This window comes from Wyeomyia smithii, chromosome 3 (assembly GCF_029784165.1).
Source record: "Wyeomyia smithii strain HCP4-BCI-WySm-NY-G18 chromosome 3, ASM2978416v1, whole genome shotgun sequence".
Lineage (NCBI taxonomy): Eukaryota > Metazoa > Arthropoda > Insecta > Diptera > Culicidae > Wyeomyia > Wyeomyia smithii.
Window position 1 is genome coordinate 213,020,524 of NC_073696.1, and position 18,912 is coordinate 213,039,435.

Sequence of the window (18,912 nt, forward strand, 5' to 3'; positions counted from 1 at the left end):
ATGTTGATCAATACTACCCATAATTCAAAAATTGGCTAATATGCCATAGGCATCAAATCGAGAAAAACACATTTGAAGGTTTTTTGTCGGTACAACATATTTTGACTGTTTATGACAACTTTTTTATTGAGTATATCACCCTTCATATATGCTGGAACCTTGCCGTTGAGTTGAAACAGAGAAATCTATAGAAAAATTCCATCCGCCACGTATTTTTAACACAGTAGCCGTTTTTTCAACTATAAACGAAAGATAAGTTCTCGCGTAACTTTTCAAAAGGACCTATCTAACAAATTACTCATTCCGAGAAAAGTGGTGGTGAAGGTTGTGAGAAATGATTTTGAAAGTATTTTGAAACGAATCAACTTTTTCCAATTCCATTACCTCTATGAGCAAGAAACGATAAATAATTACCTATACAGATAAACATTCATGTTATTTTTTGATGATTTCACACTAAAATGTCAACAATATCACTTAGGACCTTTTGACAATCATTATGTACATTGGACGTATCACATAGGTCATTTCGAACTAATTACTGTTACATTGGTCTTTTAAAATTCGAATAATACTGATCGCATATTTGAGTGAGATCTGCATTTTTTCTCACAAAATATTTTTCAACGTATTCATTCCACAACCAGGTAGGTACTCTTATCTATTCAAGTTGGTTCGTTGTTTTGGAAACATTGAATAGTAAGATGTCCGGTTTAGTGAGAAATTATTTAATTCAAAGTTCCTGGTATTAACGTTGGAAAGTGATTTTATGAAGTAGTTAATCTTACCATGTTTTCACTAAATACATCCTATGAACCGTTTCCATTTTGTTCCTGCTCTCCATAAGGCAGCGAGTACTAACCACGTAGAAGTTATAACAATAGGAACAGCCAGGTTTTTTAATACGGGTTTATTCACGGATTTTATAATTACGGAGTTTTTTACGAATTCACGCGGTTTTTACGAGGTGTGCAGCCTCCGCGTAAAAAAAAACCCGACTGTATAAGAACTCTCAACAAGCACATGCGTTTTGAGTAAAAACCACACAAAATCCAATCATCATTGCATAACAAAAAACAATGTGCAAATCCTCAGTATTATTTCTCAAATATTCACAAGTATAAAACAAAACTTTGAAATTTTTATTTGAATATCAATAGATTTATTCTAATATATACACTAACAAAAGTTAATCTTCCTCATTTACAGAGTCTATATCTGAGTCAAATCCTGCATTTTCTCGGAATTTTCTCTTTCTTCCTCGGCCTGGAGGTTTTAATGTTTTCAGAAAAGCCTCGTAGTACCATTTTTGCGCAACGTATGGCAATAATTTTCGAAGATCTTCTATTTTCGCAGTAGGTAATTGAATAGGAGAAGAAAGTATTGGTTTAAGATTTAGTTTATCCAGAGGGACAGATTTTTCCGTTAGCAAATTTATATAATTGAAAGTCGTTTCGCCTACATCATTCTTGAACATAACAATTTCAGGCGTTTCTGTGGAGCACGAGTAAATTCTTGCTGCTTTGAATTTGAATGGTACTTTATCTGTGCTACATTTGGGTAACGAATACCGTTCATTTAGAACTAACCAATCAAGGAACCGGTTTTGCTCCATTTCTTCAACAGTTATTGGAGTGCTCCGTTTTATTGAAGCGATTAACAAACTCCAATCACGTGGAGTTTCTATGTTGACTTGCGTTTTTTTCTTGGCACGTTCGATTGCTGCATGTATTGTGTCACACTCCATGTGGCTATGTCCACTTGTCATAAATTTATGACGAAGGGTAAACTTCCGGCCTTCAGAAGCCATGATTTCGACAACGTATGCCATCAGAAATAAAACGGTTCTGTTGTTGTTTTGGCCTACACATCGATCACTATACATGTTAACTTCGTGCACGCAAGCGGGCAACCCTCGCAAATATGACCACAAACATGATCCGATTTCTCGTGATCCCCGCTTAGCTCGGGTCTCATCCCATATGTAGCATATTGGAACATTTTTACTCGATTGGGTTTCGAAAATTGTTAAATTGTATGTATATAGCTGGCGGCAATAAAAAGATCGGCCACATGTTAAATAGGGAGTGGCTAATTGTTTTTGCAAATCGAATGAAATTGTGCGTACAGAAACATCAGCATTCGCCAGAGATATATCATGTCTCTTGTCTTGATACATGCGTTCAGCCTCTAATTGATGCGCATTCTTACGAGTAACTATTTCTGCTCGTTTCATGTTGTCCTTCTTTATTTGCAACTCCACTTTGAACATATCGCAGATGTTGCAGGTATCAATTTTAGGCTTCCGAAACTTAATATTCAAGGAGTTAAAGGCAATTCTATAGGTGTTATAATGAACTGGGATAATGTTTTTTAGGTCACACAGGTTTCGATAAAGTTCGTACATCCGATTAATCGTTAAATCGGAAGATAAATACAGACATGATGACTTTTCGCGGCTGTAATGACTTTCTTCGGTTGGATATGCTCAATTATGTAATCAGCATGTTCAGGGTCAATTTGTTTTCTCGTGTGATTGTCCTTCCGCAAATCATCTTTAGCAATTCCTCTACCAAGAATTAGCTCATCGACCAGAACATGAACTTTATGTTCTTTAAGGTCAAACGTAGACAAAAACATATGCTTGCATCCTGGATCCTGGACCAACTACGCCGTGAGATAAGAACCTAAAATAAAGAAAAAAGACTGATGTTACCGTCAGCTTTGTTTTGAAAAAGGAGTACACAAAGATTTACTAAAATTGAAAATACATTGCTAGATATATCTACACAAAGTAACTCAAAGCAATAACTAGTATAAGCACAAATATTTGAAATGCCAACCTTTGGACGGATCGTCTGGATTACATCTATGTGATTTGATAGAAATTGGTTTTGTCCCGATTGAGTCAGTTCTAGAAGGCCACCTAATAAACTCTTACGAACGGTTTCAGAGAATTTTTCATAGCACCGTATCCTACAACTACAGGGTAGTTGTACTCGCCTTGCTCGGACAACAGTTCCATCACCTTTTGTATACTGGAGCCCCTTTATTTTAAGTTTTTTGTTCTTCGTCCGCAAATCAGATTTACTCTCCTTTGTTAGCTGTTTATCTTTTGTTGTTAGATCATCACGCATTGTATCTTCAACTTCCTCATCAAATGTTTGTGTATCCACATCAGATAAATTATCATTCTTGAATTTTTCAAAATATTCGTAGATTGAAAATTCATTTAACAATGTAGCATCACCGTCAGGCAACCAGTCTGGATCATTTTCATCATCTGTATAATCTCCTTCATAGTTAAAATCGTTTGAATCTACAATGTGAATCGGGACACTTGTAGCATTTCTAATATCTTTTGTACTGCGGCTCGCAGTATTCTGCATTCTCAAATCAACCACTATTGGGTTTGGATTTTGATCGCGTAATTTGATTGTGGGTGATTTGACAACTTTTAAATTCAACGGCTTATCATCACTGGATTTTCCATCTAGTGAAAGGTCCAGAGCAAAAGGAATTAACGGAGTAGATGCTTGTACACGCTGGAAAGATGGTTCTTCATCGCACTGTCCACTGATAAATGAGTCTACAAAAAAATTTAAAAATTACCCTCCATTTCATTCAGAATAAAAAAACGATAAACTATATTACAGTGATGATATATTACGACACGACATTCTAGAATTTTCAAGCTACTGTACTATATTGAATCAATTGATCGCCTTCGTTAATTGAAGGAATCAATTTCAATATGATTATTGCGGTACTTTTGTATGTTTTGTATAGACAACTTACCAAAGCTGCTTCTTGTCAAATCTTGCCGTCTTCGTTCATGAATGCTAAAATGGTTTGATATGTCCTTAAAAGCAACACGTCTGGCTAATGGATAAGTCAGATTTGACCAGGGTCCACTGAGTTGATGCTGCGGGTGAGCTGAAAAGTTTATGAGAACTAATTATCAAAATATGTAAAAAATATGTCACGCACAATTACCGTTTATTGCTTCGTGGTTTTTAACGAAATATGCCGGGTTTTTTCTGGTTTTCGTGCCATGAACATCTTAAAAGTACACATTCACTTTGCCTTCGTTCGTTTTGACTGTTTGACAGCTTATCCAATACAAACGTCCGATAACGAATAAAGCCAAAAGGACCGAAGTTCATGTTTTTGTTGTTGTGTTCGTTTCGGTACTTCGGACGTTTGACAAGGTTGCCAGAGCTAAACGTCTTATGTAACAGTGAAGTTAGTTTCAGACGAAATTAGACATAAGACTTTTTGTTTGATTTTAATTTATAAATTATAATGAACATGAATTTGAATGATAGTTTTTGTACGATATTCAGAGGAAAATATGTTATAGCATGTACTGATAAACTCGATTTGTTTACATTTGTTACTTAGGTCCTTTTGAAAAGTTACGCGAGAGTTGACAAAACGGTGTGCAATTTGGCTAATATCCATACGATGTGAATTATATCGTACTCGTTGATGATGAAAATGGTTTTAAATTTAATAAAACAACACGGAAGCACAAGTGAGGATGAAAAAGACGACGAGACAATTGTTACGTGCAGCAGTATAACAATATAACGAAAATATTGTTATTCATGGTAATCTCACAATCCACTTTCCTATTTTTTCTCATCAAATCCAAAATGAAATCTGTATCTTCTCTTTGTTAATATTACTCCTAATCAAAAAGCTAAATATAATTTTTTTTAAATGTAAAGATTTATGACAGAAGGAAACAGTCACACGTTTTGATCATTGGGTTTCGCAGCACAACAAATAAATTCTTGTAGCATCAAATATTCTTCGTGAAAAAGTCAAATTTGATGCAAGGGCCTTACGATCGCTCACCTGTCGCCAGTAACCACCAAGCTACAACACACTTTCGAAAGTTAGAAGAAACACAGTACAGTAATAATACACTGGTTCGTGAACATGCCACAGGTTCATATTGGATATTAGTCAGCTTCTCAATTATTTTGGATATTAGCCAAAATTGTTTCTCGTTTGCTGCCTTCCCAAATGCATTTTTTGACAATCGGCTTTCGTAGGGACCTTGTTTAGGGTGTGTACCATCACGAGAAACTGTTTTCTGGATTTTGGTAAAAATGGCATATTAGCCAATTTTTGAATTATGGGCAGAATAGCGGACTTTGTTGGGAAAAAACATAGCAAGCTTTGCATTTTTACGGTTTGATGCATCTCTTGAAGTAGCGGCTGTCGTAGACGTCCCCCAGTTGTGTTTAGAAGGCTTCCTTTTCAACAACATCGGGTCTTCCTTCTGCGGGCAGTACTCATTGATGATGAGATAATTGTAGAACCAGCCTTTAATTCTCAATACACATATCCTGTCGGTGATCGCCTGCCACTTGATAACACCGCCGCCGCTCTGGTAGTACTGAGTCCTGCGGCCACACATCCTCCGTACATTTTCTCCTTCCCGGCAAAATTCCTGAAGCGCTACGATACCGAAGTAACGAGGTTCCAGCTGAACCAGAAGGATCCTGTCGCCACCCGGGATGTTCAGCGATCTACAGTTCCATGTTCCGAGCTACCACATGGTTCCAGTCCAGTCCACATAAGCACTGATGATGACTGTTATACGTATTTGTAAACAATTTTTGTACGGAAAAGTAATATTTTCAATATTTACTCTCAAATTTCTAGTAGAGTTTAATGGGAGCTTTTAATTCTTTTTCTGAGTCCTTTATTCGTCGCCTAGGTCGTTGCCGATTATTCCGATCCTTTTCTTGTTCTCAAATATTTGTAGTAAAGTGTTTTTTGCCATGTTACCTTACTAGGGTGGCTTTTTACTTCAGCCGCTTCAGAAGAAGCATCGAGGTTTTGGGCTAAGACGTTTATGGCGATGTCGACTCACCTTTTACGAGTCGTTAGGGGAGATTGTGTAAAGCCCACTACAAATGTACCGGTCCTAACTAACCTCTCACAAAATAAACTTTATAACCTTCTATTCAAGCTAATCAAAACTCTAAAGCTAGAGGGAAAGTAATACCAGAATTTTAGTTATTTCCATGAAGTAATAAAACCCACATTGATAACATTATTATTCAACTTACCTATTCAAAATGAGATACAATACTAAAACTTGAACACCTTTCCTAGCATTGGAATAGTATAGGGAAACCGCTTCTATATTCATCTCATAGCAGCAATCGAGGGGGAAAATTGAAATTGCTTTTACTTATAAAAAAATAGTAAAATTTGACTGTAAATGAAACAAATAAGAGCTATGAGATGTATATACACGCAAAAGTTCAAGTCTTGTACAAGCATTGTGTCTTCCCGATTCGCACAAATTTTGCACTAAAATCGCACAATAAATGTGTGAAAAGGATAACGCAACAGTTGTACTGCGAATACATTGACACAGATTGAAATCAGAATATGTATCATATATCGACACTATATTTCTCACGTCGAGTGTATTAGTGACTGCTACTCATGGAGCAGTGCAAGCAGCGAACAACAACTTGTGAACTCACTAGATTTATATAGCTATAATGCTCGATCCATTCATCTCGATGGATTTGGTCATTTGAAAGTACCATTGAATGATTTGCAAAAAATAACGAAACAAAATTCTGTTCACAACATTTTGTAGTCAACGGTAGCTTTACCGAAAACCCTCCATTTCACAAAGCCACAAAAGCGTTGCTGATTTTTCATGGCAACACTTGTAAATTGTGAATGATTATTATTTCTCATCCTGTGCAGCTTTTTTCTCAAGCGACGAGAGAAATTTCTCTCTCGCTCGTAGAATTCCCATGTACGTACGGGTGCGACAAGACTAGACACGTCATATACAATTTGCTGGTTGCTCTTTCGCTTTTCTTTCGGTTCGTATTGCGACGCGCAAGGTCTCGTGTCTCGTCGCTTTACGAAATGAGCAAGATACCCGTGCTGTACATACTTGATACTAGTGTTGTTAGTGTCATTCATACTGGGGGTGCGTGCTTGCTGCGGGGAATGCATGAAGAAGAAAGAGTATCTCGAAAGCGTGTGTGCAAAAGACTTGAGAAGCGTAGCATATGTCTCGTTCTCAAGCAGAAAGGAGGAGAAAGGTTTTGCTTCTCGCTCGCTTTGCAATGCTGCTTGATATCAGTTGAAACTGTTTAAGTGTAGTAGTTAGGAGCTGCAAAATACATTGAAAAAACGCTAGAGCAGTAATTGCGTTATGCCCAACACGCAATCATTGTACTGGTTCCAAATTACATCAACTTTTGCGCTGAAAACGCACAATTTTGTACTGGTTTCGCACCATTCAACTTTTGCGTGTAGGAGTGGAGATGAACATAGCCACGGTGCCCCTATAAACAAAAGATACTCAGTTAAACAACTTCAGACGTCTTCATCCACCTAGGTTAGCAGAGAGTTGATGCTGTCCAAACCGTATCGGCACGATCACAGGAGCAAAATTTACGTTGCACTTTTTTCACTGGTTTCACAGTATATTTATTCTTCACACCCATCGCGAACAGGAGCTTTCGATGTTATATTTTTTCGATTATCGCTAAGTATAGTAAACTTCTGTGCGTCCAACTGACTATAATGCTCATATCAATAATGGAAAAGAGAATCATTCTCTCGTAAGTGCTGATGAGTGGTGAGAGATTTACACTTTAGCCAGCAGCTGCTTCAAAGCTTACGAAAATCTCTCTCGCCGTGTCGATCTGCTTATTCATAAAGATCGTTTCCACATGTTTGCTGAAATCTGTATACCGAGGCATGGAGATATAGCACAAAGAGAGCATGTAAGAAGAGCGGATCACCATACAGTACCGCACGCTAAACGACTGTGAAAGATGCCTGTTTACGAGTAGTCGAGAAGGGGATCGAGGAGTGATTAACAAATTTTAATATGATGAGTTACTGATTGATCCCCTGAGCGACCGTCTCGAAGTAGCATAGTCACAGTCAAAGTTAATGTACTTTTAAAACCGGCGATGATGAAGATTAGCTATACGATCTTTCAGAGAGAGTGAAAGAATAACTTAGATAAGCTAATTCGCTGTAAATTCATGTGTTTGATTATATCACTTCAACAATCATCACGGTGCAGAAAACTAAAAATAAATAAGAGAATAAGTCGTAGGTTCGAGTCACAGTAGAACCAGTCCATAAAATTTTCAGTGATAGTAGCCATACATCCTTTTTTCATGCTACATTTTACAATACCCAAATTCTTTCAATAAATCAAATCCCTCTTATAGTTTCTGTAATGATCAAAGGAACATCATGAGTACTCGCCAGAACGAAAGAAAAATAATTCTTTTTAACCGGTAAACACTAGTAAGCCCCAAAATTCGAAATAAAAAAAAATTATAGCTTACTAAACATTCCTGTGAATTCTGAAAAATTCGTGAAAAATTTTCAAAATTAGGATAATGAATAGATTAAAAATATTACCTGCAGTTGGAGCTGGATTTAAATGTTTTCTCAGCATGTTGAGAAATTATGAAGTACCATTAAAAATACAAGAATTTTAATATAATAACAACCTTTTCGATTGATGTTACGAGGATAAAATTTTCTGTATGGGTGAACCCACATTTCACGTGGACCAATATCAATGGATACGGTATTTCTAGACACAATACAAGTGGCCCATAGGTTAATAATACACCGTAGCTGATTCACCTATTGAACTCCAACCCGCATTCGGCTCTGACAATTAGCTTTGAACAAAGAAAGCACTCCTTGGCAGAGAGTTCATCGAGAATAAGTTTAGTCGAATCGTGTTTTCGTTTCAACTTTGCGCTGCGGTGCGATCCACCCTAAGAGCGATGAGAAGCACAAGTAAACTTGAAAAGACGCACCATCCTGACAAACATTTGCTCCCACCTGGAATGCTAAAGCTGCTGCTGCTCTGCTCTACTCCACCGGAGCACAATGAGCTGCTATCAAGAAACCACTCCAGTGATTGAGGAAGTTGTACCTATGCGTGTGTGTATGTGTATGTGGTGTGGGTGGGTGTACAACTCTGTGGTAGCGTTTGGCAAGTTGATGCTGAAAATTTATTCAAATTAATTCCAACAGCATTACGGCCTCGTTCACTTTGGCTGTTCTAATTTTGATCTACCATCTTTCCGTCTATTTGCAGACTACGATAACCGAACATGTGTTCCGTGCGAGGCCAACTGTGCATCCTGTCAGGACCGACCGGACTACTGCACCAGCTGTGATCATCATTTAGTTATGCATGAACACAAGTGCTACTCGGCCTGCCCCAAGAATACTTACGAAACGGAGGATTACAAGTAAGTGTCGGTTTTCTGTGGCATTCGAAGTTAGGAAAAGCTACCGGAGGCGGTGCGCAAAACCATTGCCGAACGTTGATTCTGCATGCGGTAAACCCACCACCACCCGTCAGTTCAGTTGCGTTAGCTGATAATTTGAATGTTTCAGTGCTGTTCTCGATTCGGAATGGTTCTGATTTTTTTTTCTGTTCGGACCATGAAATTGTGGGACCATAGAAATAAATAACTTTGGCAGAGAAGCATCGAAAATAGTTCTCAGTGAGAGATACATTTGGTTGCAATTCAATTAATCAGTAAATTGCTTCGTTTCTCATGGAGAAATTAAAAGAACGATTTTAAATTATTTTTTTATGAAGACTGAACAATTTGAGATAGCTTTAGTTGCATGTTTACACGTCTCAAAATGATTTGCAGATTTCTTGTGAAGTTTAGTTGGTATTAGAATAAAAATACATAACACCAATGCATTATGCATTTTATTTGTGATAACCAATTTTGTTATTGTAGTTTTTAGAACTACAAAAACTACTTTTCTGTGAAGTCATTATTTGCCAGAAAATCCAGAGAACAAATCAAATTGTGTTTCAGTTTATCTTCGAAGTTCAAAACATTCCGTTCCCTGCAAAGAAGCATTACTATAAGTTGATAATTTGCTTGACTCCAACAACATATTTTCAACTTTCAGATCACTGTTCGTTTACAAAGGCTTCCCACAGATAATAACCATACTGCCTGCAAAGTACCAATCATAATCCCTGTGTTTATTCGCTTCAATCATGCTTGTTGATTATAGCCGGTACCAAGAGCATCCTGGTTGCTCATCTTGGTTGTTTTCCACCAACCAGCTTGGCCCTGTTTTGTGTTCTCAGCCATAAGAACAAACGCCTAATCTCGAGCAACTTCGCCTCTGTGGTTTTTAGACGTTCGGCCAAGGTTCTGCAGTGTAGACAGAAACTGGAGACGGTTTCACCTCCATCCTACACCAATAAGTAAATATACGGGATTTGTATAGGGATCAAACGGTGTGATTGTTTTTACTGAAGTTAAGATCCTGCCTTGTAATGGAAAACCGGTAGGAACGTAGCAAAGCGCTTAGATCAGCATCAATGCTTTCATACTTTCGCCCAAGTGCGAAAGATGCACCAGAAGACTCTGATTCCATGCACTGTATTATTTTGCAGCAATGATTTTTGCTCTATTCTAGCAAAATGCAAGCATTGTTTGATTCGTTTTATTATCCGACGTAGAAATTTTCCAGTACCAAACAAACTACTAACCAGTCAGCTCAGTTTCATATTTTCTATGTAACAGGTAAATGGAAAATTGCTTAATCCTAGGTGTAAACATGTCGGTATGTGATTTGCTTGTAGAGAGCTAGGAAAATATGGCCCACATTCTGTTGATCAGCAAATGGGCTTGTTTGAATGAAACGTATGTTATCTAGCATTCAGTTCGAAGTTTCTCAACAGTTTGTGTATGCACAAACACGAAGCCAGTGACGCCGGACACAGAACAATGGTAAAGCTTTAATTCATACGATGCACGAGGTGCCTTTCTAAGCTTTGAAGCTTACCGAGCAAGATGACAATTGTAGCATGTTGCCGGAGTGGTGTTTCAATTTACACAAGCGATTTAATGGAAAGAGTACCGAAAGAATTGAAAAACTGCCCCTGCAACATACAATCTCATAAACATGCTGAATTGGGTTTCAATATTGGACAGCCGGCCGTACAAGTGGAATAGAGTATGAGGTTGGGGTGATCCAATAATCGAATTCCGACATGTCATTTGGGTGACATGTGAACTTTAGGGAGTGGGTGTGAATTCCTAGCTCAAAATGGGTAGATTTGTGCTATTTAACGTCGATGTCGCCATGCTACTCTGCCGTTTTACGCATAGTTGTCCCATGTTACTTTTGGTCGATTTTCGTTTTTTATCACCAATGACTCTGTTTTCATGTATATTTTTAAAAAACTTTTGAAAATAACATTGTTTGTTCAGAAAATCCTGGAAAACCATACCAAGTCTGTTTGTCCCATCGATGATTTTCTACACATATTTGTCCCACTTGATTTTTTCTATTTTAATTCATCCCACTAACCACTAATTCTCATATTTACAACTTGGGAAGTGGTACAGAGCACTAAAGACTTCTTCTGACAACATTTGACTACATTACGGGTTTTAGAAATTCGGTAACGAAAATCACTTTGCTTGATTATTTAAATTGCGGTGCGTTCATATCTTTGTTAAGGATACCTCAACCCTGTTTGCTGGTTCGTAACCTGAATGATTTTCCTTTTTGAGCATATAAGAAGATAAACGTATGAAATTCATACTAATTGGAAGTTGTAAGAACTGTCTTTTGTGTGTAGCCAAAATGGGGAAAACCCAACAACGTTCAAATATTGTATGATAGAAATCGGCAATCTAAAAAAAAATAATTCTCCTTTGTAATGGTAAGTCATCTCATTCTTATTCAAATAACCTAACTTTCATCTCGACTATCATCACTTGTGTATAAAGACAACAAGATTAGCGTGATCATTTTCGTGAAAGATTGAACAGCCTTCTTTCCCCAGTACGAACTTTGTATTTGGAAACATCGAATGCACGTGGTGGGACTGATATGCGTAGAAATTACCTATTCGAAGGCAAATTTTTTGGCATTATTGTCCCAGTGGGTATTTTTTATGGAAAAGAGTGTTGAATCTAAAAACCTCCAACTAGATTTATTGAAAACAGTCTGTTGCAAGGTGAAACTGGTTAGAAACCCATAATTGCATTTGTCAAATTGACGCAATGCGTAAAAGTATTGTAAAACTTTAACATTGTTTTTCTCGTTTGCATGATTTAGAACATGGGACAAATATGCGTAGAACGGCAGTAACTGTTCACTACAATTTAACCTTATGAGAAATTTGTTGCTCTTTTTTTTGGGTTTGTTCTTGGGAAATTTGTTTCTTATGTCTTTTTTCTATCACGCAATCTGATAATCGGATTATATGAGACGTAAGGCTTGACTTGGATTTTAAATTCTAAATATAAAATTTCGTCTTGGAATTTCAAGCTCAACCGGAATTTTAAGTATTTCTACAGTCAATGGAACCAGAAACAAAACAAAAATCTTATCATATGATATTTTGCGGCTTGGTACTAATAAACATTAAAATGTGCAATTTTTCTACAACTTGAATTTCAGACACGTTTTAATTCACAGCACTTTTAATCAAGGTTGATTCATAACTGAATGCAATCAGATGTTATTTGTGCACATTACCAAAAGCTAGTTAGGTATTTAACACAAAAGATCAAAATGATGGTCGCAGAGTGGTCCAAATCTTACAAAAAAAGAAGTTAGTTATTGAAAATACCTTTATCAGATAATGTATATGTTCAGTTTCTATAATCTGAATGCTGTTACTGAAGATAATCAGATCAGCCGTGATCATAGAGCACTGAGGCTTGTAGTTAAAATGCACCTTTCGCACACAAGCAAAGTTACCAAGAGGCCTTCAAAATGCAGTGGCGCTAGCATTGACAGCTGGTAAAAAGATCACATTATAAACGCCTTATCTTATAAAGAGGTATTAGTCAACACTTGCAAATGATCACACATGTTAATTTTCGATTTGTCTATTTTGTTTTATTGTGTGAAAATGCCGGAATTGAACAGGAGAAAGCATCATTTGCGAAGATTAGGTATGATAAAGACTTCATAAGTGAAGAAACTTGTCCCTAATGGTTTTAACGCTACAAAAATAGTAATTTCGAGAAGACAAGAAGTGTCTTGAAACTATGGAAAAATTCGTGAACGCGGAATTGAAGCCGAAACCATCACAAAAGCTTTCTACTGCCGACAAGTGGTACGTTTGAGCCAAGCGATAATGTAAACTTACGAATAACAAGACAAAATGATTCATTTGCACGACAACGCTCGACCACATGTTGCTAACGTTGTCATAACCTATCTGGAAACAATAAATTGATACGTCCTACCTCCCCCGCTGTACTCTCCTGACATTGCTCTACCCGTTTACCACCTCTTCCAATCCATGACGTATGGCTTGACAAGGCCCGGATTTGAGGGGGGCGGCGAAGGGGGCAAATACCCCGGGCCTCCAGCTTGGAGGGGCCCTCCTTGTTCTGGGGCGACCTTTTTCTTTGCTCGTCACCTTCCAGAACGTTACCTCTAAATGTTTTAAGAAAATAGGGCCTCATAAACAAATTTGCCCCGGGCCCCCCAGCCCCTAAATCCAGCCCTGGGCTTGACTGACCAACATTTTTGTTCGGGATTCACATACTGACAGTAATATGGAGGGAAGTTGTATTTAGTAATGGATAATATTTCTCCATATGAGCATGTAACCATTTTTATCACAACAAAGCCTCGAGTTATGAAAACAGACGTCGGTTTTCATTTAGTACACCTGATAACCAAAAAAAGTCAATTAAGGGGCTAGAATCAATAAAAAAGATGGAAGCTTGGGTTAGCCAATCATCAACACCCACAAAATTATAGGTTATCAGGGCGCAAAAAGTTCAATTTTGCCGTACGAAAAGTAAGTATACGACAATCACTCGATCTTGGACTACTCTTCTCCACTCACCCTTCAACACCGCAGGCGTTCTCATCCATTTCACTCATCCAACAAATGCGGGGTCTGCCACGGAGTTACCGATATCTGTCGGGCTCTCTGCTGCATATCATCCACGCTGGTTGCTCCTCCGATATTCTTGCCAAGTGGCCAACCCTATGTAGCCTGCTGTATTATATCAGCTCAGCTTGATGATATTATGCTTGGTACACCTCGTGGTTCATGCGCCTGTACCTCACTCCATTCTCCAGTTTTCCGTCAAGTATTGAACGCAGGATCCACCGCTCTAGAGATGAGCAAAACGGCTCGTTTCCATGAGAGACTCTGGACCGCTTACTGACCGTTGCGAACCGACTCATATAAACGCACAATGATTTACGTGCATTGACAGCTCGTGTTGTTTCGGTTAACTTTGGTTTCGGGCGAATCATCAGCTCTGGCGAGCTAAAAGAACTGTGGTTCATTTTCGTGTGCCGTTCGTTCTTTAGCTCTTTTCCAAAAACCAATTCATATGAACGGCTTATGAGCAGTTCAACCTTCTCCACTACACTCGAAGATTCCCTGTGCACGCTGGTCGGCCTCCTCCATCGAACAATACCCATGGTCGTAGAGTACCATCGGGAGAATCAGCGTTCTATAAGGCGCAAATTTTGTGTGGACATGCATGCTGCGGGATCACAGCTGGCTATGTAAACTATAAAAGGTCCGTAAAGACTCAACGAATTTTCGCGCTCTCCCCCAGCCACCAATTTTTTTGTTTTGGTAGAGTTTATGGTAAGTCCAATTCCCGCTTCTTCCCTCATGACAGACACGAATGCCTTCTGCACTGCTCTGCAATTAATACCGACGATATCAATATAATTTGCAAGGCCAAGAATTCCACACTACTGCACCCTCCAAGACAATGTTGAGCATCACGATCGAGAGCATGTTATCTGCTTCAGACCGTCTAACGTCATGAACGGGAGTGAAATTACGCCCGCAATCCTGACGCATGATGAAAAACTGTCAAGGGTTGTACAAATCAGCTTAATCAGTTTTATTGGGAAACCGTTTTCAGGCATAATCTGCCATCATTCGTTGCGCTTAACTCCATCGTACGCTGCCTTGAAGTCTATAAACAGATGATGAGTCTGCAAGGTGATCATTTGGTTCGTTGTAAATCGCCCTTCCCGGAAGCCGCACTGGTGCTCTCCGATGAAGGCTACCTGCAACGGCCTCAATCTTTTCAACAGGATGTGAGAGAGAGTCTTGTAAGCAGAACTGGGGAGTGTTATACCTCGATAATTATTGCAATCGAGTCGTTGGCCCTTTTTATAGACTGAACAAATGAGTTCGTCCATCCAGTTCGCTGGTAGTTTGTCGTCGTCCCAAACTTTCAAGATGAGCCGATGGATTGCGTGCAACAGTTGATCACTCCCGGTTTTGAAAAGGTTGGCTGGGAGGCGATTCTTTCCAGCTGCTTTGTGTTTTTTTACCCTTTACAATCTTCCCTAACCTCATCCAAGCTTGGCGGATCCGCAATTTCTCTACTGTTTCTGTCGATGGTTCTATCATCTTCACTGTTCAGCATCACTTCGAAATGTTGTTTCCATCGCATGGCTACCAGTGTCTCATCGGTTATCAGGTTCGCTTCCTTGTCGTTGCACATGGCAGGGATTGACATCGTTCGGTTCCTGATTCCGTTTACCACTTCTCTGTTTACCATCGAAACTTCTCGTATCGTAAATGGAGGAGCTAGCTTTAAATAAACCATTGCGTCAATTCGAGAACAACATTCGAATTGTTGTTTATCGCATGGCATAAATAGTAGTAGAGCGTATGAAAATCGACCTTTCGAATCTCGCTTAGCGATAAGGGTAAAAACAAGCCCAGCAATTTCTGGATTAGATAATTCCTCGGTTGTTCTTTCGCCGAAATAAAATAATGGTACTAGACACCTTGTTCCTATGTGAAAATAATATATTTTTCCGACATTTCGTAGCCGAAATAAATGACTGATACTAGACACCTTGTTTCCCATGAAAATCCACGAAACGGCAGAAAGCAAACAAAAAAGCAATCAGGTTTTTCTTTCATGGCTTTCCATTCACGGCCAAGAATTAAAAACCTAGAAGAAAACAGAAAACAAAATCGTTAAAGAAATTTGTATCTCCCCGTTTTTTTTTTCAATAGGTTAAGATTTTATCAAATTGATTCAATCAGATCAACAAGCAATCGATTTAATTCGGGGCGGTTATTGCTTTTTCCGCACGTACGAGGACTTAGATATTACCAGTACCTGGCGAAAGTCTTGAGGATTAACTAGCTTTTAGAATCAGACTTCGGTAAGTCGTACCTCGAAAAAGTCAAAGTTACATTTTTTTCGGACAATAAAAAAAGCATGAAGATATTGATATTTTTTTTGCTGACAGTCTTGGAAAAACATAAACCGTCGAGACCTGGTGTTATCTAAAAAAAATCGTCTTTCTTCGGGGCCTCGAAATCAAATCCCAGTTGTAAATCCATAAAGATTTGAAAAAAAAAAACAGAGTTAACACCAGATCTCCACGTTTCATAATTCTTTAAGAAAACAAAACATCAAAAAAAAAATTCAGAAAACTGAGAATAATATTCAGTATTTTAAACCATTCAAAAACCATGAAGCTCTACAAGACAATATCGGCTTATAATAAGAAAACAGGGACCCAAACTGGGACTTACAGTAATCACGACACAGAGTTTTTAAACTTTTCTAAAAAGAAAATCTCAAAAATATGTTTGGCGAATCAGTGGAATATGCCCACCACTACGAAATAGAATTGGTATATCAACACGAACTTCTATGCGTTTTCGATAATTTTATTTTTTCAAATCTATACATATAAAAATGCAGTCCGGTCTGTCTGTCCGTCTGTCTGTCTGATCCTATAGGCTTAGAAACTACTGAGCCGATCGACATGAAATTTTGTATATAGGAGTATAAAAGGCCGAGAAAGGCTCCTATGATAGTTTGAGATCCCTCCATTTTCTGGATTGGAGGGGTCCCTTACAAATGAAACACAAATTTCTGCTCATCTCAAAAACTAACCAAGCAAATGGAACCGAATTTGGCATGTGGATGTTTCTAGGAGTAACAAATATGTCCATATTGGTTCCACATCCCTCCCTCTTCTGGAAGGGAGGGGTTCCATACAAATGAAACACAAATTTCTGCACATCTCGAGAACTAACCAGGTAAATAGAACCAAGGTCGGCGGATGTTTTTAGGAATAACAAATATATCCATGATGGTTTGACACCCCTCCCTCTTCTACAAGGGAGGGGTCCCATACAAATAAAACACGAATTTCGCACAGCTCGAGAACCAATCAAGCAAGTATAAGTAAAATTTGGCAGGTGAATGTTTTTCGGTGTAACAAACATGTCCATAATTTTTTTGTGTGGTAGAGGTCGACTGTAGGGGGTACCAATAATAGGGTTTCGGCTTAGCAGTCTTAAACTCTATGTTTAGAACAAATATGTTGTTATTCGTCCCAACGTTTCTGCACTTGTTGGTGCCTTCATCAGGGGAAACTGTTGAGGGGTGTTATTTATTATAATTTCACATATTTGATATATATATATATATATATATATATATATATATATATATATATATATATATATATATATATATATATATATATATATATATATATATATATATTCAACTGACAATAATTGCATTGTTCTACGTCAGATGAGTTTCATATTTTTAACTATGGTTAGCAATTTTGAAAAAACTTACGGTCAATTACAAATAGCTGAATAAATTAAACACTTATTGAAGTAAATCTTATTGGAAATTTTAAAAATCTTAAGCTTACATTCGTACACTTGGTGGTGGGTGAAATTGTATATGTTGTCGGAGTGCTTAGGCGGAATTTCAGTTTTCTGTTTCAGTGTTGTCAACTGTTATACTTCCTTCAGGTCTGTTTTTTAGTTTTTGTAAGATTCCCGCGTACGCTGTGTTGAGATGATCAACATCAACACGACGATTTACTATGTGTGGGGTACAGTATATGTGGCACATTTCTAAAAATGGTAGTGAAGCTGCGTGTTTTGCTCCGTCTCTTATGTCTGTTTTGTCGAAGTCGAATCTGTGTTGTGTGTCGATACAGTGCTCTATGAGAGCAGTTTTCTCTCTCAGCTCTGATAGTTGAGTGTTGGTTTGAGTGTCGGAATCTAGAATCTGGTTGAGTTTGTTTACATGCGATGCATGTCCGTAGAGTCTGGTTTTTAACTTGTTGGTCGTCATTCCGATGTAGTTGGTATTGCAGCCACTGCACGGAATTTTGTAATTTATGTTGCTTTTTTCCTTTTTATTTACAGGATCCTTGACATCACTGTAGAAGCTGCCTACGGTTCTGTACAGTTTAGTGGCGATGTAGATATTTGGATAGTTATTTTTAAAGCACTTAATGAGTCGGTCACTGAGTTTAGGAATGTAGTGAAGTGATCTAAATGTGGGTTCTGTCGTCGATCGTTGATTAGCTGATGTTTGGCTATACTGTGGATCAGGAACGGTTGTGTTAATCGGCTGGACCTCGATGGGCGGAAGATTTATGTTGTGTGAGCTCGTTTCGATCGACACCTGTTGACTGCTGTTATCAGTATCAGAAGCGTGGGTGGCAGGATCTAGTGGCTGGAGGGACGGCGGTGGTGCTGACGGTAGTGAAGGTATATCGGGTTGCGGTGGCGAATTGGTGTGTTGTTTCGAATGTTGCTGGTTGATCAGCCGAGGCACAAGTGTACGCGGATGGTTGTTGACTTTTAGGTGTTGATTAATGATAGTGTACAGGTGTGTAGCATTCTTCTCCGATGTTAATGATGTAACGCGATGAATAAAGTTGCGGGCAACATTAATTTTGTGTTTGTACTGATGATAAGAAAAGAAGTTCAGCATTCTCCCCGATGATATAGGTTTACCATTTCGTTGAAAGTGATTGGTTCTCTTCTCGTTTAATTAGCATGTCTAGGAATGGGAGTTTACGGTCATGCTC

General features: G+C 38.3%; 1 protein-coding gene across 8 annotated transcripts in view; it reads left to right on the forward strand.

Moving 5' to 3' along the window:
- The window catches only part of LOC129726594 (furin-like protease 2), a 728,980-nt gene that overhangs the window by 674,024 nt on the left and 36,044 nt on the right, over window positions 1-18,912 (forward strand). For all 8 annotated transcript variants that reach the window (XR_008728366.1, XM_055683492.1, XM_055683490.1 and 5 more), the window contains one exon: window positions 9,134-9,290. Coding sequence is in view for 7 of the 8 variants with exons in the window: in XM_055683492.1 (XP_055539467.1) it covers window positions 9,134-9,290 (157 nt within the window). In the remaining variant the exon portion in view is untranslated. The remainder of the gene's footprint in view (window positions 1-9,133; window positions 9,291-18,912) is intronic.